Source organism: Canis lupus, chromosome 20, assembly GCF_011100685.1.
Source record: "Canis lupus familiaris isolate Mischka breed German Shepherd chromosome 20, alternate assembly UU_Cfam_GSD_1.0, whole genome shotgun sequence".
NCBI lineage: Eukaryota > Metazoa > Chordata > Mammalia > Carnivora > Canidae > Canis > Canis lupus.
In genome coordinates, this window is record NC_049241.1 from 19,392,949 (window position 1) to 19,418,626 (window position 25,678).

Genomic DNA, 25,678 nt, shown 5'->3' on the forward strand with positions numbered 1-25,678 from the left:
TAGAGCCTGAATGGGAGTCAGCACAGTAGAAAGCAGAGCCTAAAGGTGGCAGGTCACATCTTCGTTGGCACTACCTGAGCACCTGGATCCAGGTGCACCTGACCATAACTGAAGACAGTTCAATTTTTTTTTTTTTTTTTGAGAGAGAGAGAGAGGGAGAGAGAGCGAGTGCAAGTACAGGAGCAGGGGAGGGGCAGAGAGAGAGAGAGAGAGAAAATTTTAAGGATGCGCCATGCCCAGCACTAAGCTCAACATGGAACCCAATGTGGGGTTCAATCTCACAACCCGGAGATCATGACCTGAGCTGAAATTAAGAGTCAGATCCTTAACCAACTGAGCCACCAGGTGCCCCCAGACAGTTCCATTTTTTAAGCCAATGCGTTTCCTTTTTGTAAGGCACAAAGAAACAAACTTATAGCTTAGCAGTCAATAAAGAGTCCTACTGTAGGGCTTAAAAATGTTTCCAATCACCTTTGTCTAGGTCTGCCTCTCTCATATTCTCTTCTTGAGTCAGCCTTTGATTTGCTCACCGAATCCATCTCTTCCTTGTTGCTAACTGCTGGGGGCCCTGATCCAAATCCCCATCATTCTTGTAGTTTCACAGCTGGAAGAGATGCCAGATACCATCTAGTGCAAGGGCTTCCCTACTCAGCTGCATATCAATCATTAGAGGTGCTTGTTAATATGAAAACCACACAGGAGATCCTGAATCAGTGGGTCTTGGGGGAGGTCCTGGAGTTTGCTTATTAACAAGCTTGTACCACAACCACCCATAGTTCAGCTACAGCCAAGAACTATTGATCTGAGCTGACCTCTCACCTCTCTTTCCTCCCCAGTTCTTCCCCCATGCCCTCAGGGAAGCCCACTCTATGCTCAGCCTTTTCCTCAGGGTATTCTCTTCACATATTGCTTTAATGAAAACAGGGGGATGCCTTGTGAGGACGCCACCTCCCCAGCAGACAGACCCCCATATGGAGGCTGCTCCTCCTCCCCTGCCCCAGGAGCCTCAGGGCAGTCGATGGGCTGGAGTCCTCCTTGCCCACCTCACTGCCACACCTAGACATGGAACATGTCTTCATAGTGAAGTCTGTAGATGAAAAATATTCTACCTTCTATCTTTGTTGGTGTCATCTCACAGCTTTTTCCTGACACTGCTCTTAACTCAATGAAGAGCTTAGCTCCTTGCTCACGGAATTCCTCCCAGCCTAATCCCTCCCAGCATTCTCCAGGACTTCAGCCAGTTTAGAAGATGCTCCCTGCCTCTTGACCCTTCACTATGGGGACCTCTGCACCCACCACCTTTCCTTCTTTCTACCTGAGACACTCAGTGCTATGCTCACATCCTGGACCTTTATACAAAAACTGTGTCCTCCTGGACCTTTATACAAAAACTGTGTCCTCCACCTGGAATATTCTCCCCTTTGCATTGATACCTCCTCTTTTAAACAGCAGAATGAGATTTCCTGGCCACCTCAATGAAGGAGCACCTTCCTTTTATTCTCTATCATGGTCTTTGCTTATTTCCTTCCCCAAACTTACCTCAGCTGGTGATTGTAATTCTTTCATTGTAATTTATATCAAAGACAAAATTAAATACCATCAATCTAAGGCAATATAAACAAACAATCTTTAGAAAAAGGTCAGAATAAAATATTCAATGTACACTTCCAATTAAAAACAGGGACACCTGGAGGACTCAGTTGTTTAACTATCTGACTTTATTTTCAGCTGAGGTCATGATCTCAGAGTTGTAAGATGGAGCCGCCTTGGGCTCTCTGCTGGGGATTCTCTCTCTCCCTCTCCTTCTTACCGAGCCACTCAGGCGTGCACACACACGTGCATGCATGCACTCCAACATATATATATATATATATATATATATGTATGAAACATACGTATTAGAATATTAATGTTGGTAAATGGAAAAAAAATCTTGCCCTATAAAACTTACTTTGCATGTTATATCCTGGTCTTTATTCCATTGAATATATATTTTTACAGCTGTACTAATAGTGTACCTATAACTTTATATGCCACATTTTTCATCCAATTCTTTTATTTTTCTTGTTACTTTTTAAGCCTTCACAGCTATATCATTGTAACGGCTATCTACTAGTCCATCCAATGAAAATACCAGACCTTATCAGCATTGCCCTATTGTTGCTTGTTTTCAACTACTCTGTCATATTAAAAAAAAAAGGTCTGGTACTAAACATTGTGAGCCAACAGATATCTTTTCTTCTTTTCATTATGGCCTTCAGTATATTCCCAGAGATGACAGTACTGAGTGAATAGCTATTATCCTCCTAAGAATGTAGTAACCTTCACAGTTTCTCAAATTTACCCAAGAGTTATTAGAAAACACATACCATGAGAAAAAAACCCAAAAAACATAACAAACATGACCTCTCCCACCTCCGAGTTACTTGCATGACGTAACCATGGAACTGACTGCTGAAACAGGATGAAACGGGCTTGCATATGGCATTCGTGCCTCCAAATTCTGTGTGTTCCAGAGGGTGATGTGTCAGTTGCAATTATCATTAAGACACCGCATCAAATCACTTTGAGTCTCTGAGTGAGAAAGTTATTCCCTTCCCAGTTCTTTTTCAACAATGTCAGTGAGAAACTCTCAGCTTGGTGCTAACATGTCTTGAACACCTTCTAATGCTGCCTAATCCTCCCTTTCAACTCTGTTTCAAGACAGCAGATCTCAGATACAGAACTTTCAACAGCCAAGTTAGAAATGACCAACATTGTTTCATCTTCTCAGGGTCTCATTTGATGATTACCTTCTGTTTATGTTACTGCCAAGAATTCGTGGCAGTGACAGAAAGTTTCCCTTAAAATAAATATACTCAGGATGTGGAGAAATTAGAACCCTCACACACTGCTGGTGGGACTGTAAAATGGTACAGCAACTTTGGAAAAAAAGCTCCACAGTTCTGGTTAAACACAGAACTACCACGTGACCCGGCAATTCTGCTCCTAAGTATCTACCCAAGAGAAATGAAAACATATGTCCACACATAAACTTGTAAGCAAATATTCATAGCAGCATTATTCACAATAGCCAAAGAGTCTAACCCAAATGTCCATCAACTGATAGATGGTTAAATAAAAGGTGGCACATCCATAAAATGAAATATCATCTGTCCATTAAAGGAATGAAACACTGATGTATTTTGCATGTATGAACCTTAAATTCAGTGAACTGCAAACCTGGTGAAAATACAGAAGACCACATATTTTATGATTCCACATACAGGAAAAGTCCACAATAGGAAAATCCAGAGAGACAAAAAGCAGATTAGTGGCTACCAGAGACCAGGGGGAGAAACAAATGTGGGGTGATGGCTTAATGGGCACAAGGTTGCTTTTTCTTTACAATGAAAATATACTGAAATTCGGTGTGGTAATGGTCATACAACTCTGCAAATAAATTTAAAAACCACTGTATTGTACACTTTGAAAGGGTATTTGGATTGTATTGCAAATTGAGCTACAATTAAATAAATAAGTGCATGTATCTTTAACAACGATTTTTGTTTTAATGTTTCATGTTAGCAGTGGTAGTGTGGCCATATTCTAAGAATGATGGCTCCAATGTGGGATTGACTGTAATTTGGAAAACGTTGTCTCAATTGTCTCGCGCAAGCCCTCCATGTGCAAACAAAAAATGATATTCAGAGGAGGCTCAGAGGGAGAAGCAGCTTTACCAGCTCCACACTGTCCGAGACGAGGCATCTCCTTAATCGCTTAAAAGTCTCAAGAGGGTTACTTAATTAAACTTCAATTTCTGGAGTGTATAAATAATGAAATACGGCACTTATGTGTAGCACTATTTACTCTGTAGCCCATTACTGCAAAACACATTGAATTATTAAAGCGAGTAATTGGTTCTTCTCAGACCCTTTTTTCTATCTCCTGCTACCTCTTCCTAGGGCTTCTCCTGAACCGACAAGCTAAATGAACTCAGGTAAACCTGATGTTGGGATACAGGCAGGCAGTGGAAGCTTAACAGGAAATCCCAGTTCTTGAAAATATCATCCAAATATAGTGTTGCTGGTAACAACTGGTAATAGGGAAAGCAACATAGCAATATTTGGCGGGGGCGGGGGGGATGGTTGAAGATGAATTTTAAGAAATCAAATCCGCTCATCTAGGGGAAGAATAGATTACCTCCCGAGTGGAATCCTACCAGATGAAACCATAGCTGTTGGAACCTGCAGAAGGCTGCAGATGAGGCCAGAGTGGCAGTTGAGAAGCAGAAACACCTCGATTCAGCCTCTAGAAGGGAGAGTCTGGTAATGGGTAATTATATCCACACTACACGTTGGCAGTGAAAGGCACTCATAAAGTTCCCTGCAAACCACAGGTCTGGGAACACATTTGTCCCCTGACAAAAAATTTCCCTGCTGGAGCTGAGTAGAGGCTTCACTTAGAAACCTAGACATGACGCTAAGGGCTGTGCTAACAGTTAAATCATTTTTAATGACCCATGGTTTGGAGTTAAATCAAGTATCATTAATCTTCCGAGATAGGCAGAGAAGCTGACATTTGCCTTGAAGCCATGGTATTATATGAACAGTGTCAACGTAGTGCCAAAAATTTGCAGGGGGGGGGAGTGCATAATACAATTATTTGATAAGCGCATTCAATTGTGAATAACATATTTTTAGTCTGGATCACATTTAAAACATGGCTGTGTTCCTAAATAAAGTCTAGGTTTACTACGTAGTAGGTGCTCAATGTCTGAAGTTGTCAATCTTGTTTATGTACCTATCTGGATGCGTGTCTGCTTTTAGAAATTACTGGACATACACACCTGCTTTATGATTAGTAAGTGGCAGTGCAAGGATTCAAATGCAGGGAGCTGGACTTAAGAGCCCATGTTTTTAATCATTATGCTCTATTTGGGGCCACACACAAGTGATGCAGAAAAGGAGCCTGCTCTGGGCAGATAAACCATTTATCTGTACTGAGGGCTCACAGTTCAGTGATCTGAGCCTGGACTGGATTTTAGCCTCCCTGGCCCAGCCTTACTGGGAAGGACTCTCAGTGCACACTTTTACCAACTCCACCTACATAATCCATGCATTCACCATTAGCTGACACCGTGAACAAGTGTATTTATATATATTCCTCTCCCTCTAACTCTGTGATGCTGCCTGGACTAATTCTCATTTCATTTGTTCCCCTCATGATTGTTCTTGACACACAGGAGATTCTATTTCTCCATCTCCCTCTTCTTTTCAAATTAAGATGTTATTGAGATTGTAAAATATGAAAAAGCAATGCTAGTTTGAAATAAATGGCTGGTGACATACAAGGGAAAAGAATGAGGATTTCATATTCTGCAAATGGACACTTCCAGCTCATTTACCAAAAAAGAGCATGAAAGACCAACTTCACAGGAGGAAAAATGGCCTCTCGAACTAATTTCCATCCTCTAAGGCCTCAGGCAATAAGAGACTTTTAATTCTTATAATTTATATACTTTAACTTATTTTATAAATTATACAATATACACGTTCATCATAGAAAAAATTTAAAATACAGACAAGCTAAAGGCGGACACCATAATTCCAATTCCATAACCACTGTTAACATTTTGGTATAAGGTATAATCTTCCAGAGTTACACCCAATATATGTGATATATCTCCATATATACAAAAATATAAATATATAAAAATATATAAAAACTTTCTTAGAAGGGAACTTTTATAACCTATTTTTCTCTTACAAAGAGAAATCTTTGAAGATAAAAAAGAGATTTTATTAAAGGATCTTCAGAGGGATTCTAGAGAGCAATCAAATAGTTCAAATTTCAATATTTGTTTCCAAGTACAGCATGATGGTAAGCAATTTGATTCTTGAAGCACATAGAGCACACTGCCCCACCTTGGGCAAATACTTTAACCACTTCTAATCCTCAGTTTCCCCATCTGTAAAATGGGTATACTGATTACAGTGGACATCTGCTTTTGGTTTTGGTGTTTCTTACCAGCATCCATTTCTAAGAGTTTTTGGTAAGAGCACCTCAATTTCCCTTTGGGGAAACCATTCCTCTTCTGTTCTCAGACCATGAGGTTTGGAAGGGTTGAATCATCCTCTCTCCAAGCACAGACATCAGCAATCGGATATGTACGTGATCTACGTCAGGTCAACAGAGGCAGCCCTGGGACTCTTGCTGGATGAAGTTTCTGCCTTAACAGTGACTGAAGGAGGAGAAGACAAGCTCAGATCTGTTGGAACTCTCACGTGGAGAACACCCACACAAGGGTGTGGCCCACACAGAAGACAGCAGAGTTGTAAGGTGGAGGCAAGATACCTAGAAATCCAGGATACACCTGTGATGGAATCCTTATCTCCTTTGCACTTTACAGCTTTATGAGCCACCAAATCTCCTTTTATGACTAAGTGGTATAAGCTTATCTCTTGTAACTGAAAGAGTTCTCAACTATCCAATGATAGTACCTACCTCTTAGGTTGTTAGGAAATGAAATGAAATGAAATGAAATGAAATGAAATGAAATGAAATGAAATGAAATGAAATGAAATGAAATGAAATAATATAGGGAAGTGCTTCATATAGTATCATGACATATATTTTTTTAAAGATTTTATTTATTTATTTGAGAGAAAGAGTACAAGTGGAGGGGGGCAGAGGGAGAGGGAAAAGCAGATTCCCCACGGAGCAGCGAATGCTGGCTGGATCCCTGGACCCCAGGATCGCGACCTGAGCCAAAGGCAGACACTTAACCAACTGAGCCACACAGGTGCCTCATATCGTGGCATATTTTAAGTCATCATTAAATATTAGTCGTTACCATCATCATTATTATTAAATACTAACTTGAAATGCATCAGAAACCTTCATTTTTCTCTAAATATTTTAATTCCATGACAAAAACAGGCAGGTAGAGCAGCAAAAAGCATACTTTAGGTATCAGTATTCTATCTTATTGCAAACCAGATTTGAAGTTTTGTACATCTTTTAAACTAAATGTTTCTTCTAAAATGCCAATTTCCAACGTGTTTCTGACTTCTTTCGTGTTTCTTCTAAAATGAAATTTCTAACAATGCATTCTCCCCATGGGGTAAAATCTGATACCCAAACACAACAGCTTTTTACTTTAAGACTGGCGGCCAGACAACTGAGGTCCTTGTAATTCTCCCAAAACTTGGAGGAGGCAAATCCAGAGCATCTTCAAGCTCAACTAGAGAGGCAGACCCCGAAATGGCAGTGTCTGTGGACAAAATTCTGCATTTGGGTTCCTGAGAACACTTCCTAATTCCTGTGAACTCTTTGCCCACCCTCTACTTTTCTGAGCTGGGAAACAGTAGCTCTCTACCCTTGAACAGACATCAGAGCTACAGAGAGCCACAATTCCAGGTTTGATACTCTCCAGAACAACAGTCCAACTCCCCAAGAGGCAGTCATAATGGTTCTCCCTCATCTACTCCTTCAGCTTTTACTAAGGATCAGAAAACTGGGGTTGGTGTATTATTTATCATATATGGAAGCTGAGTTTTGGTTTCCTCACGCCATAATCCAAGAAAAGTCTGCCCTAATCTACCTCCGAGTCCCAGCTCACATTGCCAAGTTTCTCAAATGCTACATACTGTGCCACCATTTTACATTTTACCTGTTATTTCATTTTATCACTGAGCTTATGAGAAAGCCGTGATTTGCTGAGGAGGACTAATTCAAAACCACACAGCTAGTTAGCTGGGTCTAGTTATGACTCAGTTCCTAACTAATAAACAACAGTGGACAATAACAGTACTCAGAACAGTGAGCCATTTTGTTGAGTAACCACCATGAGCTAGTCCTATGCTAAGTGCTTTATAAGCAGCACTATCATTTTATCTCTTTGAACCTCAGTTTCCTCCCCCATGAAAAGGGGTCACATTTTGGATTATGTGTTCATGTCTCTTACATAAAAGCTCGGATTCTAAATTGTACCATAATGAATTTCTGCCAGACTATTTCAGTCTGTTGTGTTGCTAAAAGAGGTCAAGGGGAGGGGACATGTGCAAATATCAAAATATCACCTTCAAATATATCAAAGTCACTCCCTGCTGGCACAAGATCACGGAGTCCCACTAAAGGCATCAAGTTAAGAAATTCCTCTTTCTAGGGGCAACTTTCAGAATCTGAAATAAATCAAATACTGAGGAAGATTTGGAAAAGAACACAAAATGAATTCCACCTTCCCAAAAGTCTCTTATTTTCCTTTTTAAAAAAATATTTTAAATGGTGGTAAAATATATATAACATACAATGTTGTCTTTTATTTTCTCACAGTGAGATAACATGAAGAGAAGTATTTCCAAGGAAAACAAATTTATTTTCAAATTTTTTTCCAAAGAACCTCCCTGTTAGTATGGGGATTAGTGTCAGTATGGCTACTATTTACCGAACTCAGTGAAGGTGTTAAAACCAGGGGCCATATATCCAATTTAGTCAGAAATCCTTGGTGATGACAGAAACTCATGGATTTTAGGATAGGGATGAAACAGCACGGTCAGCAAAAGGCAGAAGCTGGCCTTGGGAACAATGTTAGGACCTGCCTTCCCCACCCCCACTCCCATCCCCGCCCCACCGCCCCTCACCACCTAGTTGCTCTGGGTTGCTTTTCACACTGGGTTCATATACTCTCATTTCAAACCAGCTTCATCCACGGGGCAGAAACATGGCAGTCAATCCTGAATTTCATACCTTAATTTTAGCCACTAGAAACAGCTTCCCCTTAAACTGTCTCTCATCCAATTTTTACATCCCTAAGAAAGGGTCTTATTTGGCCCAAGAACATATCCCTGAACCACCCGCCACCTGGGACAAGGTTAAGGGCACAAGATGAGTGCTCCAGGGTGTGGGATGTGCATTTCCTATGTGCCCCTGTAATCATGCCCCTTTCTCTCCAATGACAGCAGTGATATTTTTTTTTTTTTCTGGTAAAGATTTTATTTATTTATTCATGAGAGACCTAGAGAGAGGCAGACACAGAGGCAGAGGGAGAAGGAGGCTCCCTGCAGGAAGCCTGATGCGGGACTTGATCCCAGAACCCTGGGATCACGACCTGAGCCAAAAGGCAGACACTCAACCACTGAGCCACCCAGGCACCCCAGTGATATTCTGACTTAAAGAACCATCTAGTTTGGGTAAGACAATTTTGGAGAAAAATACCAGAAACCTCAACTCCAATGCATGTAACTAGAGGGCCCAATATAGGACAGGTGTCAGGATTTGTTGATTCTTGGGCTCAGGAATGTCCTCAAGGATCCATATTCTCCTTTTTCTCTGTTCTACTGCTCACAGGGATGGCTTCATCCTAAAACCGGTCCTCTAAGAATCATGGTAGTAACTGGGACTATTTATTTTCTTGTCCATATATAGCATAGGGAGTCTTTTGCTCCAAACATAAAATATGTCTCCCTTTCTGGCTGATTCAGTAAGTTGGGTCAGGTGTTACCTGACCATTTACAGAGAAATGAATGTATTGAATGTTTTAGTACTGTATGCAAACAGCTCACCCCGTGGAGGGGTGGGATTACCATGCCTGGCTGACACCACCTCCTGGAGGTGCGGTCCACCCACAAATGGCAGGGGGGTGGGAGGAACAAAGGTGAGGAGCCAAGGGAGCCAATCACAACATCTCTCACCCATTCCCCCCCCCTCCCGTGGTTTGAGTGGTCCAGGCCTCATCTCTAACTAAACCTTGCTTGGTTTAACACAATTAGTCCATTCTCTCCTACCTCCCCACTCTTTTCCCAGCTCCTCCCCCATACCACAGGCATTTCAACCAATGAAAGCCAATGAAATGGGAGAAAACTGGGGTTTGGGAAAGCAAAAACATTCTCTCTCCCCAATAAGTAAGGGAAGGTAATGGTCGATGTAGTAATATTTAGCTTAACATAGAGACAGTTACATATGGAAATATTTATATGCGTAAATATGCAAGTAGTACAAATACATACATGTTTTGCTCTGTCAGCTGTGAGGATCTAAGAAAAATGACATCCCTACAAGCATGCCTCATGCCCAAATCTTGGTTTCTAATACCATTCTCCAGTAAGGGGAATCAGGGCTCCTTGAAGCAGAAAATATACAAGTTGAGCCTGGAGCATCCTGTAGGGCCAGAGGGTAAGGAAGTGCTCAAAAAATGAGAAAACAAAAAATAAAAATGCATTGATTGGAGTATGTCAAAGAAGAATAAAAGCCAACTGTAAGAGCTCCTAATGACCAATAAAGAACCAATTCCAGCAACACAGTAGTCATATTAAATTGTAACTCAAAGTATAAACTAAACATATGCCCATAGGTCCATACTGATATAATGACTAAATGCATTAATAAATGGAGGGGAAGAATCAAATCTCCCATGCAGGGATATTTTCAAATATTTTCAAATATTTCAAATATTTCAAATAATTTATATAGATACTCCACTGTCAAGGAGGGAGAGTATCACTGCTCACTCCTCAGGTGTGGGCTGTGCAATGACTTCCTTTTAAAGTTTACAGTATGGAGGCATCTGGGTGGCACAGTTGATTAAGCATCTGACCCTTGGTTTCTGCTCAGGTCGTGATCTCAGGGTCGTGAGACTGAGCCCTGTATCAGGCTCTGTGCTTAGCGTGGAGTCTGCTTGAGACTCTCTCTTCTTCTCCCTTTGCCCCTCCCTCCCCTCTAAAATAAATAAAAATAAGTCTTTTTTAAAAAAGCATAAAACATGGAAAGGAAGGGGAGAGAAAGAGCAAGTTGCCAATAGAAAAATCCAAACACACACTACCTTATCCAGGTGACCAAAGTAGTCGTAAATCATGTCAATAGCATATATATTTGATATGATATGATGAAAATGGCACTTTATCTCACCAGCTTTCCTCTCAATAACCCATAACTTAGTACTATCAAGAGTAAAGCATCAAACACATTCCAATGGTAGGGCATCCTACAACACATCTGACCAGTGCTCTTCAAAACTCTCAAGGTCATCAAAAGCAAGGAAAGTTTGTTTAGAAACTGCCACGATCAAAAGAAGCCTAAGAAGATGTGACATCTAAATGTATGTGCTCACATGGCCAGGATCCTAGAACAGAAAAGGGATTTTCTGTAAAAACTAAGGAAATGTAAATAAACTGCACATTAGTGATTATACTATTAGTTCATTAATTATAACAAATGTATCAAAATAATGTAAGATTTTAATAATGGAGGAAACCGGGTGCAGGGTATAGGGAAACTGTACTACTTTCTCAGTTTTTCTAAAAATCCCAAACTATTCTAAAAGTAACATCTATTAAAAAGAAAAAATATATACCCTCTCTTTTGAGGATGTTAACAATTAAAGATCCTCTCTATTCTTCTCATTGTTCTTCACTATGAGATTATTTACATATTATTTAATAATATGTAATAATATGTAATATGTAATTTAATCATGTAAGTAAAATCTTAGCATAGTGCTGGTACAACATGGGTGCTGTGTTCATTCATTAGGTGATTTGACAAATGTGTATTGAGAACCTACTATGAGATCATATCTGTTCTAGGTGCCAGTTGTACAGTGATGAACAAGACATGAAGTATACATTGGAGGAGAGGAGCAAACAAAATACAATGTTCATATATAATACTGGGTGCTATAAATAAATAAATAAATGAGTGAATGAATGGATGAATGAATAGATGAATGAATGAATGAATGAATGAATGAATAAGTAAATAAATCTGAAAGCAGAGTCCTGAAAGAAGTAAGGGAACTAGCTATGCAAGGATGTGAGCAAAGAACATACTAACACAGGGAACAAGTAAAAAGTGCTGAGGTAGGAAGGAGTTCAGCACACTTGAAGGATAGTGTAGCTGAAGCACAGTAGTAGGAGATGAGGTCAGAGACCTAAACGGGGCTGAGATCAAACAAGGCTTGAAGGCCAGACTAAGAAACTGAATTTTCTTCTCATTGTGGGAAGTCTGTCACTGGAGGCTTTAACCAGCAAAGACCCAATGTGGTCCACATATTTCACTTGATTCCAGCAGCTGTATGGGAAATGGACTGTAGAGGGTGCTAGAGTGGAAGCATGCAAACCAGATCTCTTGCTACTGTAGGGTCCACAGGTACAAGATGGTGTTTAGGAGTCAGTGGTAAGCATGGGAGTGGGGAGATATATTTTTTAAAGATTTATTTATTTATTTGAGAGAGAGAGAAAAAAAAAAGAGACACAGAGAGAGACAGCATGAGCAGAAGGGGGAGAGGGAGAGAAAACCTCAAGCTGACTCCATTCTGAGCAGAACCCAACACAGGGCTCTCTATCCCAGGACCCTGAGATCATGACCTGAGCTGAAACCAAGAGTCAGATGCTTATCCACCTGTGCCACCCAGATGCCCTAGGGATATATTTTGCAATAAACAATATGGCTTGCTGATCAATAAAAGATGGAATTACAGACCAACCAAGAAAAATGAATGTGAAGAGAATCAAGACTCCCAGTGCATAACATCACAGATGGCACCTAAGATCTGGTGACCTTTAATATGTCCTGGGCCACTAGCTAATTATAAGATTGCCACAGAGTTGGCATTTTGCTATATAACATTGTGCCTTTTAAGTGAGACCTTTATTCAGACTTGAACCCTCTGAGAAGACTTATCTCAGATACCAAAGGGAACTGCAGGAAATGGTGTCTCTTGATGAGCAAGTAAACACGCTTCCTCTCATTGGGACAGCTGGGGAGGCTGCCAAGTGTAACGTGTTTCTCTATTGTCTCCCCGCCCCCACCTCTCCCAAATTCTGGTAGGCCAGCAATTCCTTTCACCACTGTACAATGAGTGCCTGGTCCAGAATATATGTGCAATAAACATCTGCTCGATGACTCTGGAATAAAATGGCAGAGGACTTCCACAGAGCTCAGAGGTAACCTAAGTCTCTCTCAGAAACCATATTTTAAGAGAAAACAGAAATATCCAGGCTAATGCAAGAAGAAAAAGAATAAAGTTCAGGGGAGGGTTGAGATTGAGTAATCAGTAAGACTCTAGGCTAGAGCCAATAAATGAGAAACTGATTTTGCAAGAGACAGCACAAAGGCCTAAGCAATAGTCATTGTTGGGATTTTACAGCTAAACTGGATGATCTCATCACAGGATCATCAAATGTCAGAGCTGGAAGAGATCTTGGAAAATTTTGGGATTGATTTGCTCAGTTTACAGATGAGGAAATTAAGGTGAAATGGCTTGGGATTAGAACCCAATTTTTTGGCCTCCACATGCCAAGTTCTTTTCTATGTCGCACTGATTCGCAGGTATATTCAACAGCCTTTTCCATACATGGGCTCAAAGAGGAGTTTCCAGAAGCAAGCTGGAGAGACAGGCTTCGAGAGTTTACTCTCCAGTAAAATTCTTTTTAGAATTCATTTCCATGAAAACCGAATCATCCCTCTTGATCAACTTTTCCTCTTATCATTCAGGGAAAATGAGGCAGCCTATCATGATTCCCTTTTTGACATGGCTGCCAGGAAACTTAGAGCTAAATTTAATACTTAATCCTCATAACAATAGTGGCTCAGTTTTTGACAAACAGTGCTTATTTCCTACTCCTCTTTATGACTTTTCATTTTTTATGCCGATTTCAATGGCCTTATTATATACGTTTTTTACTGAGAGTCATCTCAAATTCTCTTTGGAAGTCAGCCAGGTAAAAATCACCAATAAACCAAAATAAAAGGAAGATTTCATTTCTCGTGTGCACTTGGAACTGCTACTTAGATTGTGGTGTCCGTTTTCAGATCCCACCCCTGACCTAAAAGCTCAGACCTTACCTCTGGGCTTTATATTTATAGGGAGGAGAGGCCACCACAGGACAGATTGCATACAAATGACTAGTTATAAAATTGTAGGGTCTGTCTGCTAACTAGGCAAGTCCCTGGAAACTTCTCTGAAATGAAAACAAGATGTGGAAGGAGAGGGCTATGTTTCCTGCGCTGACGTGGCAGGACTTCACTTACAGCAGTACCCTGGGGGAGGCAAGGCAGCCTGGGCCACGGATGGTCAGCAGGTGGTGGCCTGGAGCCCATCAACTCCACGCTTGCTGCTGACTACTCCCCAGGCCCGAGAAATGAGATCACGTAACCTTCATTTCTTCTGGATTCTAGCCACGTAACGAGATTAAAGCACCGATTTCTGAATACACGAGGCTTTCTTTTCCCTCCCTAAAATGAAATTCCTCCTAAACCACAAAAATTTAACCCAAGCAGGATTAGAAGAGCAATAAAGGAGTCCATGCAAAGATCTCTCCTTCCACTCCCTTATTGTCTCAGAATCTTCTGCCACCATTTCTGTCCAGGTAGTTTTAAAAAAAAAATTATTAAGTCCCAGAAAAATGTCAACTTCTCCAGGGGACACTAGACTTTCATCTTTATGCAGCTGAGCTTGAGGACTTCCTGTGGCTTTTTTGTTGTTCGCTCTTTCCCGAGTTTTAAAATTTTGTTCTATATTCCTATGGTGTTGGCCATGACTTCCATGATAATATAAGAGATATGTTCAAAAGAAAAATGGCTTCAGGAGGTACTGTTGCTCATGGAAATAGTCTTTCCCTAAAACGTCCATTTGGATTCCGCTCATGATCTCTTCCTAGTCAGAGCCAATTTGTTCAGATAGAGACAAGAAGATGCCGCCCCATGTTCCCAACACCTTGAAGAATGAGACTGTTGTAAAAAATCTATGACGTTTCTTTAGAAAAATCTCCAAAAAACTATGAAATGTAGGCAAGGCTAATTAGTGTAGGACATCACATAGCACGTAAGAGTTAACCAGGCCCAGTCCTCCTAAAGCTCACCCACCACAAGCGATCTGTGGACCTTGGACAAATGGCTAAACCGTGAGCATTACTTTGCTTAACTGTAAAATAGGGATAATAGTAATTAGCACTTATTTCATGGAGCAGGCTCTCAAACACTGATGTGTGTTAGAAACGATGGGAGGGCTTGCTAGAACACATGACTGACCTCAGCCCCACAGATTCTGATTTCATGGGGCTGGGGTGAGGCCCGAGAATCTGCATTGCTGACAAGGCCTCAGTTGACACTGTTGCTGCTCATTCAGGCTACACCTCAGGGATGCCTGAGTGGCTCAGCAGTTGAGCCTCTGCCTTTGGCTCAGGGTGTGATCCTGGGGTCCTGGGATCGAGTCCCACGTCAGGCTCCCTGCAGGGAGCCTGCCTCTCTGCCTCTCTGTGTCTCTCATGAATAAATAAATAAATAAATAAAATCTTAAAAAAAAATAAAAAGACTACACTTTGAAAGCCACTATCATAGGGCTGCGGTGCAGATGACATGGTCAATACATATCCAGTAAGTGTTAACAATGACTACATTTGTGTACTGCTGTTAGCATGGTGCCTTGCAAAAGGTGAACGATGTTAAATGGTGTCAGTTGTCACTGTCTTACGAGTTGTCCCTTCCACTTGCCAGTCACAGTAAACTTGTAATTGTGCCTCAGTATAACACATTATGAGAAACCCCAGCCCCTAACAGAAACATCCTTAAAGTATGTATACATTCATAAGAGCTTGTAAACGTTTCTAAACACTTAAAAGTGACTCTATAAATCATTGGGGTTTTTTTCCCCCCCTCTAAAACTTGTCAGTAAATAAATCTGTACATTTATTGTGAGGCAGAAGAGAAACAAAGGCTGACACAGCTACTTCTTGAGGTTTCGTGTCTTTTCTCTTAGTTACAGTAAAAGCGCCAAAACAGATTTAGTCAGCAGGGCCAAAGAAGAATTCTTCAACGCGTTTCGAGTAATGAAGGAAGCCAGCACACGCAGACGGAGCAACAGCACTTACAAACACCACCAGCCTCCAAAGGGCAGAGGAAGCACACTCGCTACGGGACAAGGGGATTGTTAAAAAAGCTCTCCACAACAAAGGAAATGAACGCAAATCCCTAACCTGGGGGCGGTCCAGCAACCCTAAGGACAAAGATAAAACGCTCCGAGGGAAAAAAGCCTGGAGGGCGGGCTAAGGTCTGCGCGGAGCAGGAGGATACCAGACACCATGTCAAAGGTTAAGATGCTTTCCTTGTAAGACACTTGGACCGCGCTCGAGCCTGCAACGGGACGAGACCGCAGGGGCACTGTCACTCTTCCGCGTGCCACGCATCGCTCCTTCCAGGAAGGAAAACTTTCTTTTTGGTAAACCTAGGTCGAGTGCCCCTTCTGTTCTCTGCAGGGCGTTTCAAGAGTCGATGAGAGGAGGGCTAGTCTTTGGTAAACAGCTAACTTTTCCAACTCAATCACATCTAAGGTTTTGGTTAAAAAAAAAAAAAAAGAAAGAAAGAAAAAAAAGGAAAGAAAAAAAAATCTGCGAAACATGAGAATTAGATACAGCATTCTTGCATCGTGATGGCTTCGGAAAGATCAAACAAAGGGCGCGTGTCTGCAAGGACGCAAACACGTCTTGCCCTGACTGTTAAAATAAAAGAAAAAGAAAAAAGTAAGAGATAAGCCACCCTCCCAGGCACTTCTCTTTCGAAAATGTGCGTGATCCCAGCGCTGCGCTGTCAGCGGGACTCCGCGAGGGTGGCTCCGGGGCCCCGGCGGGGCGCAGCGACAGCGGGGGGGGCCCGCGGCTGGGCAGCCCCGAGCCTCCCCTGGACTTGGCGCGGGCGGAGGCGGCGGGGCGCGGGAGCCCCAGAAGGGTGTCGGGGCCGCCACGACTCACCTCGCCAACTTCTCCAGGCTCGCGGCGCCCCGGCGGCCGGCTCGGGGGCGGGGGCGGGGGCGCGGGCGCGGGGGCCGGCGCCGCCGAGCGCGCGGGGCGGCCCCGGGGAGGGCGCCCGGGCCGGGGGGGCGCGCGGGGGCCGGCGCGGGGCGGCGCTGCGGGGCGGGCGCGGGGCGCGCGGGGCGCGCGGGCGGCGCGGGGGGCTGGGCGCGGCGGGCGCGCAGGGACAGCAGCGCCAGGAGCAGGGCGGCCAGCGCCAGCAGGAGCAGCGCCGCCGCCTTGCTGCGGAGCTTCATGGTGCGGCGCGGCGGCGGCGGCGGCGGCCCCTCTGCGCATCGCGGCGCGCCGGGCGGCGGGGCGAGCGCAACTGCGCGGGCGGCCGCCTGCTCCGCCCGCCCGCCCGCCGGGGACTGGGGTCCGGGCGGCCAGCGGGCGGGCGACGGTGGAGGAGGAGGAGGGGGAGGAGGGAGGAGGGGAGGAGGCGCGAGCGGGGCTCCGGGAGGAGCGGCTCGCGCCTACCGTACTGTGTGGAGTAGCCGCCCTTCCGCCCACCCGCCAGCCGCCCCGAGCCCGGCGCTTAGGCTTCGCGGAGTGCAGCCTCAACACCTCTTGCTCATCCAGGCATTCAGCCTTCCGTCCACCTGTTCATCCATTCACTCCCTCCCATCCCGTTCCCCGTTTCCTCGGCTGCTTGTTCATTCGGAGCGCTCATTCGCTTACCTTCCCGTTCCGTCCACTCTTCATCCCCTTGTTCTATGCATGTCCCCCCTCACCTGTTTGTATCCATCTTTCCACGCACCGGTGCAACCAGCCAGCCAGGCGAGGGCATCTCTGTTGTGTTTTTCCGGGGCCGGGCCTGGGCACTTGGTGGATTATCTGTTAGACAGAATCGCTCCAGATCCATGTCGCCTAAAGAAGTTATAGAATGAATTTCACAGTCTGGGCTTAAAATCTGACTTTGTCCCCCCTACAGGCTTAGTGATCCTGAGCACGTTGCACAATTTGAGCCTGAGTGTCCTTTTGTGCAAAATGGGAATGGTAATACTGCTCTCCACAGAGGCATTTTGTGGGCATTAAATTTAAAAATGCATTCAAAGAAACTAGCGCGGTGCCTGGCTCACAATAGGTGTCCAAATAAAAGCTGTGTGGTAATCAGTACAATAAAATGTAGCTTATCACAAATACATAAACGCAATTTTTTTTCTCTCTAATGTAGATTTCAGCTAGAGTAACAACTTTATGGCCCAGTGTAGGAATAGAGTCCGCTGGGACCCTAACAGCTATAATCACCAGATCAAGGTTCTGAATTTTCAAACTATTCTTTCAGGGCATCTCTAGTCACAAATCTAAAGCATTGGGACACATGCAGTTTTTATTCACTAGGAACTGACAGCCAGCGTTCTATCAACTCTCTTTTCAGCATGGCCACAGCACACACAAGACCAGTTATAACAACGTCTCAGAGTTTCTACCAGATTCCATGTTGACTTATAAATCACCTAAAATTCAATTATTATAAGAAATCATTCTTATATTAACATTATATTTTGATTATTTGGGAACCCATTGTATTTAAAATTCTAGGAATGAGAATGTTTAATAACCTGGAACCCCTTGCAAGGTCAAAGCGTGGGCTGAGATGTTGCAGTGGAGTGAGCACAAATAGTCCATTGGTTCTCAAGGAGGATAAGGTGCCATCCCAGTAGGAGGCATCTGGAATTGTGAGAAGGATGTTTTGGATAGTCACCATTACCAGCAGATTCTATAGATATACACTGACCCTCTTAGAATGCTCAGGACATTCTAGCATGACAAGAATTGTCCTGGGCCGAGTGCCAACAGAGGGGTCCTGTTGAGAAACACTGAGCTAAGGCTTGGTGCTTAGGCCTTTCAGGTTCAGAAATGGCCACCATCATGTTGCTCTGTGGCCCTGTGAAACAGAAATGCCAAACTCTGTCTTGCTGCCTCTCCTCTTCCTCAAGGAGGACAGTGCAACAAGGGTAAAATAAGGCAATGTCACACTGATTTAGTGCCTGGGGTTTTAGCCTCAAACACCCAAATGGAACTTGGGACAATTAGGCTTGACCAAAGAGAGGACTGCATTTTCTTAAACTCCACTGACTTAGCTCCTTCCCCTGAGTCCAAACCCACTTTTTGGATTTCACTGTTCGGCTTGGTGGAAAAGTAGAACTTCTGACATCTTGTTGAAGGGTTCCATGATGGCTCACCCAATTGCTCACTTGGATGTGTAATACACAAAATGCTTGTTTGTTTGTCCCCATCACCCCTGAACTGACTCCTGGAGTCTTGGTATCTCTAGACACTCAGTTGCTTAAGGCAGAATTTAGGTGGGAATTATCCTGGATTTCTCTATTTCCCTCACCTCCTGCATTAGTGATCTATTATATATTCTTAGTTATTATTATCTGTTATGCATAACAAACTACTCCAAAATTTGGTCTAAGAAAATGCACATACAATCTCATCATTTCTGTGGGGCAAGAATTCAGAACAGCTTAGCTGGGTCCTCTGCTTCTCAGGCTCTCACAGGGCTGCAATAAACTGTCAGCTCAGAACTGGGATCTCATCTGAAGGCTCAACTGGGGAAGGATCCACTTCCAAGCTCACTTACATGGCTGCTGGAAGAATGCAGTTTCTTTCAGATCATTGGACTGAGAGTCTCTGTTCCTCGCTGCCCGTTGGCCAGAGGATGCCTCCAGTTCCTTGCCAGGTGGCCCTTTCTATCAGAATGAGCCTGTAAGAAGAGTCAGAGAGAGGATGCAGCAATACAAAAGTCACAGTCTTTTATAACCTAATTTCAGAAGTGACATTGTATCACTTTATCTTGTTCTTCTTGTTAGAAGCAAGTTATTACATCTCATTCATACTCAAGAGGAGAGGATTATGCAAGGGCTGGAATACCAGGGGGCCAGGATTATTGAGATCCACTTTGGAAGGCTACCTTTCTCACCTCCCATATCCAGTAAATTAGCAAATTATGTCACAGTACTTCCAAAACATGATTGGGATCTGTCCAGTTCTCTCCTTCTGAATTGCTAATCATGATTTCTTGACAAGTCCAAACCTTGCCAAATTCTTAATAGCCTCATTCCTATCATATTCCATGTAAATTGTGCCAACCTCACCACCCACCCCCAGCCCCTGTTATATGATGTGGCTGTTCTATGGCCTACAGGCAATAGAAATTACCTTCTAATTAATCTCCTTACATCTTCCCAGGCCTTCTTGCAATTTTTAAGCCAGGATGATTTAAACAAACAAACAAACAAACAAACAAACAAACATAAATTGAATCTTATATCTCCCCTACTTAAAACTCTTCAGTGATTTTTCATGGTTCTTTTTCTTTCTTTTTTTTTTTTTATTTTAAGTGGGCTCCATATCCAGCACGGAGCCCAACACAAGGCTTGAGCTCAAGCTGAGGTCAAGAGTCAGAGGCTTAACTGACTGAGCTACTCAGGTGTCCTTTCTTCATGGTTCATTAAATCTTAACTCCTTACCTTAGCATCTGACCCTAGGATGATGTGGCCTCTGATTGCAGCTCTGACTGCATCCATCCTGGGGCTTGCTCTAGCCCCACAGGCTTTCCATCAGGGCCTCTACCATTTCTGGATCTTACTTGCTTCAGTGTCCTTGCACTTGTGGTTCCTTTTGCTGATTCTAAGCTCTGGAATCTACTTCAAGATTTACATCTTGCTTAAAGCCACCTCCTTAGAACCTTTTCTGGCCAGCCTCTTTAAGGAGATATTGTCCTTCCCATTATTATTTGCCCATTTTGTTTCCTGCACAACCCTCTCTACAAATTGTATACACACACATACACATATATGTATATACACACATACACACACACATATATATACACATTCATATATATGTCTATATGTTTAGAATTACTTATGAAGAGTAGCTATATAAATCTTAATTGTATAGCTAGATATACCACAAAAACCAACATGTACAACATTTCTAACATCTCAGAAGACTCCTTATGCCCTCTTTCAGTGATATACTGAAAGAGTTTATATACTTTCAGTGGATATACTCAAGGATAATAACTCCTCTAATTTCTAAATCATAGATTAATTTTTGTCTGCTTTTTGAAAGTTTATGTAAATAGAACCATGTGATATGTACTCCCATTCAACATATTGTCTGTGAAGTCAATTCCTATCATTCCAGGTATCAGTACATTTGTTTGTATATCTGTTTGCTTGATAATATTCCATTGTATGAATATATAATAGCTTATTATTATTTATCTATTTTACTATTGAGGTAATGAAATTATTTGCAGCTATTATTAACATGCTTACACAAATATTTTGCTGGACATAAATACACATCTCTTGGGTATACATCCAAAAGTGGAATTTCTGGGTGATACAATTGGCATATATTTATTTTAGATGCTGCCAAATGGTTTCTGAAAATGGTTGTACCAATTTGTACTCCCAACAGCACTCCAACTTACTCCATATCCCCACCTATACTTGATCTTGTGTGTTAATTTAATTTTAGCTGTGCTGGTGAGTGTGTAGAGTATTATGTTACAGTTAGAATTTTCATTTCCCTTGAGCACCTTTGATATATTTATTGACCATTTGGATAACTTCTTTTGTGAAGTGCCTCTTCTGCCTATTTAAGGGGTAGGGCATCTGTCTTTTTCTTATTGATTTGTGGGAGTCCTTTATGTATCATTAATATGAGTCTATTATCAGACACACATTTTCAAATAACTTCACTCAGTGTGTGGCTTTTCACTCTTTTAATGGTATCTTTTGATATGTAGAAGTTCTCAGTTTAATGAAGTCCAACTTTTCAATCTTTTATGGCTAGTATACTTGGTGTTTCGTCTAACAAATCTTTGCTCACAAAGTTTTTTTATTTTCTTCTAGAATATAGCTGTGTGATACAACTTTATGTGATGATGGAAATGTTTTAGGTCTACATTGCCCAATATAGTAGCCATTAGGCCCATGTGGCCATTAAGCACTTAAAATGTGGATAATATGATTGAGGAACTGAATTTTTAAAAATTTTATTTAGATGGCCATATAAGGCTAGTGGCTGCTATATTGAATAGTACAGTTCTAGACACTTTATTGTTTTAGTTTCCACATGCAGGTTTACAACCTATTGTGGATTATGTTATGTGTTTGTGTGTATATAAAATATAAAGTAAAGATCAGGATTATATTTTTCTATATGGATATTTAGTTGACCCATTTGTTTAAAAATCCATATTTTCCCCAGTTAGTTCCCAATGATGTTGTTATAAATCAGGTGACCATTCTGTAACAGAAATGAAGACTACCTTTGATAAGTCCATTATAGACTAGACACAGCTATGGAAAGAATCTCTGAGTTTACAAACATGTCAATGGAGCATTCTAAAACTGAAAAAGAGAAAAAAAGATTGAAGAAAAGGAACGGAAAAACCAAAACATGTGGGACATCTACAAAAGGTGTAACATGCCTATAGGGGGAATACCAGAAGGAGAAAAAAGAAAGAAGCAGAAGAAATTTTTGAAGCAATACTGACTGAGAATTTTCTCCTTAATGTCAGAAAGCAAACCACAGAAAGAGGAAGCTCAGAGAACATCAAGTAAGATAAGGTTCCAAAAGACTACACCTAGGAATATCATATTCAAGGTGCATAAAATCAAAGATAAAGCAAAAATCTTGAGGGAGGCCAGTACTTTAACTATAGAAGAACAAAGATAAGAATTATATCCAACCTCTCCAAAACCATGCAGGCAAGAAAAGAGTAAGTGTAATACATAAAGGTTTGAGAGAACAAATACATCAACCTAGCATTCTATGACCTCATAAATTATCTTTCAAAGGTGAAGAAGAAATAGACTTGCTCAGAAAAACAAAAATTGGGAGAATTTGTTGCCAGTAGATCTGCCCTGCAAGAAATGTTAAAAGAGTTTCTTCAAGGAGAAGGAAAATGATATAGGTAAGAAAAAAAATTATATCTACATAAAGAAAAGAGAACCACTGGAGAAGGAATAATGTAAAAGAAATACTTTTCTTATTCTTAATTGATCTAAAAAAGTTTGGTTAAAATAACAGTAGCAATAATATATCAAATGCTTAGAGGTATGTATAAGTGAAATGAATGACAGCAATAATAGAAGGGATGAGAGGAGGACATTAGGAATATTTTATTATTATAAGGTACTTGCACTTACCTGTGAAGCCATGTACTGTTATTTAAGAGTGAACTTGGATTAGTGGTAAATATATATTGCAAATTATAGGGCAACCACTAATAATATTTTTTAAAGAAGTATAATTGCTATACAAGAAAGCATATGTAATATGCTTAATTAAAACCACAAGAAACAGAAAGAGTGGAAGAGAAAAAATAGGAACAAAGAAGAAAGGCAGTGAATCAAAATCAGTAACAGAATAAACTTTAATCTATCAATAAGTGCTTTAAATATCAATTGCCTAAATATACCAAATAAGAGATACTTTCAGTGTGAATCAAAAAACAAGACCTAACTATATGTCCTATGTAAGAAATCCACTTCAAGTATAAAGACATCTATAGATTAAAAGTAAAGAATCAGAAAGCAAAGTGGTGGAGAAAGTTATACCATGCTAAGGCTAATCAAAAGAAAGCTGGAGTAGCTACTTTAATTTAAAAAAAAAAAAAGCAGACTTCAAGGGAAGAAAATTTTCAGGGAGGAAAGAGGGAATTACATATTGATAAAGGGGACAATTTTCCAAGAAGATGTAACAATCCTCAATGTATATGCATCTCACAAAGAGCATCAAAATATGTGAGGCAAAAACTGATAGCACTGCCACAAGAAATAAGTGAATTCATTATTATAGTTGGAGACTTTATCAGCAGTCTATCAGCAATGGAGAGATTCATCAGGCAAAAAATCATTAAAAACATAGCACTTTTGACCCACTGAATATAACTGACATCCATAGACCACTTCATCCAACAAATACAGAATACATGTTCTTTTCAAGCTCACATGGGACATTCACCAAGATAGACCACAGTCTGAACTGTAAAATGTGTCTTAACAACATTAAAAGAATATAAATTGTTTAACACATAGTCTCCAGACGCAATGGAATTAAACTAAATATCAATAACGAAAGATAGATGAAAAATTCCAAGATTCTTGGAAATTAAACAACACACTTTTACAAAGCAGTGAGGTGAAAGAAGAAATCACAAGAGAAAATTTTAAATTTTTTGAACTAAATGAAAATGGAAATACAACTTATCAAAATTTGTGGGATTCAGGGAAATCTTGCTTAGAGGCAAATTTATGCTGCTTGTATATATATTAGAAAAGAGAAAGTCTTAAAACCAAAAACCTAAGCTTCAACCTTAGGAAACTAGAAAAAGAAGACCAAGTTATATCCAAAGTAAGCTAAAGAAAAGAAATAATAAAAATTAGAGCAGAAATCAATGAAATTGAAAACAGAAAATCAACAGAGAAAATCAACAAAACCAAAAGCTGGAACTTTGGAAAGACCAATAAAACAGACTGCTAGCAACACTAGGACAAAGAGAAGACACAAATGACTCATATCAAAAATAAAAGAGAGGGCAACACTACAGTTTCCACAGATAATTTAAAGGATAATAAAAGAATACTATGAACAATTCTATGTCCACAATTTGATGAACCAATTCCTTGGAATACACAAATCTGTCACAACTCACACAAGAAGAAATAAATGGTCTGAATAGGCCTACAGCTATTAAAGAAATTGAATCAATAATTAATAAACTTCTAAAATAGAAACCACCAGGCCCAAATGGGTACATGGATGATTTCTAACCAACACTGAAGGAAGAAATTATACCATTTGCCAATAAATTCTTTCAGAAAACAGAAGCAAAGGAAAAGCTTCCTTATTCTATGAGGCTAGCATTACCCTAATACCAGAATCAGACAAACACATACAAGAAAACTATAGTCCAATATCTCTTATGAACATAGATTTAAAAAATCCTCCAAAAATTAGCAAATCAAATCCAACAATGTATAGAAAGATTTATATATTATGAACAAATGAGATTTATTCCATGGCTGGTTCAACATTAAAAAATCAGCTAATGTAATCCATCACATCAACAGGATATAAAAGAAAAATCACACGAGTGTGTCAAGAGATGTGGAAAAAGTACTTGACAAAATTCAACACCCATTCATGAGAAAAACTCAGAAAACTAGAAATAAAGTTAACTTCCTCAACTTGATAGAGAACATCAATAGTAATTACAGGTAACATCATATTTAATGATGAGAAATTTTCCTACTAAGATCAGGAACAAGGTAAGATATTCCCTCTTAACATTCTTTCAATATCTTACTGGAAGTCCTAACTATTTCAATAAAATAAGAAGAGAAAATACTGGTATACAGATTTGGAAGGAAGAAATGAAAGTACTTTGTTTAAAGATAACAAAACTGTCTATGTAGAAAATTCAAAAGAACAGATGAAAAATTCCTGGATCTAAAAGTGATTATAGCAAGGTTGCAAGATACCAGGTTAATATACAAAAGGCAATCATTTTCCTATATGCCAGCATTGAACAACTGGAATTTTAAATCTATAAACACAATACTATTTATAATAAGACCCCCAAACTAAAATACTTAAGTATAAATCTAACAAAACATGTGCAAGATCTATATAAGGAAAACTACAGAATTTGATGAAAAAGAGAACTAAAAAAAGGAGAGATTCCATGTTCATATATAGGAAGACTCAATATTCTCAAGATGTCAATTCTTCCCAATTTGATCTATAGATTAAAAGCAATTCCAATCAGAATATCAGCAAGTTATTTTGTAGATATTGGCAAACTGATTATCTAGTTTATATGGAGTGGCAAAAGATTCAGAACAGCTAGTATAACATTGAAGGAAAAAGAATAGAAT

The 25,678-nt window shown here is 40.7% G+C and overlaps 1 protein-coding gene across 1 annotated transcript in view; it reads right to left on the bottom strand.

Moving 5' to 3' along the window:
• The window catches only part of GXYLT2 (glucoside xylosyltransferase 2), an 89,594-nt gene extending 72,574 nt beyond the window's left edge, over positions 1-17,020 (bottom strand). The window contains exon 1 of the mRNA XM_038565846.1: positions 16,725-17,020. Within this exon, the coding sequence (XP_038421774.1) occupies positions 16,725-17,020 (296 nt within the window). The remainder of the gene's footprint in view (positions 1-16,724) is intronic.
• Between the last annotated feature and the right edge of the window lie 8,658 nt (positions 17,021-25,678).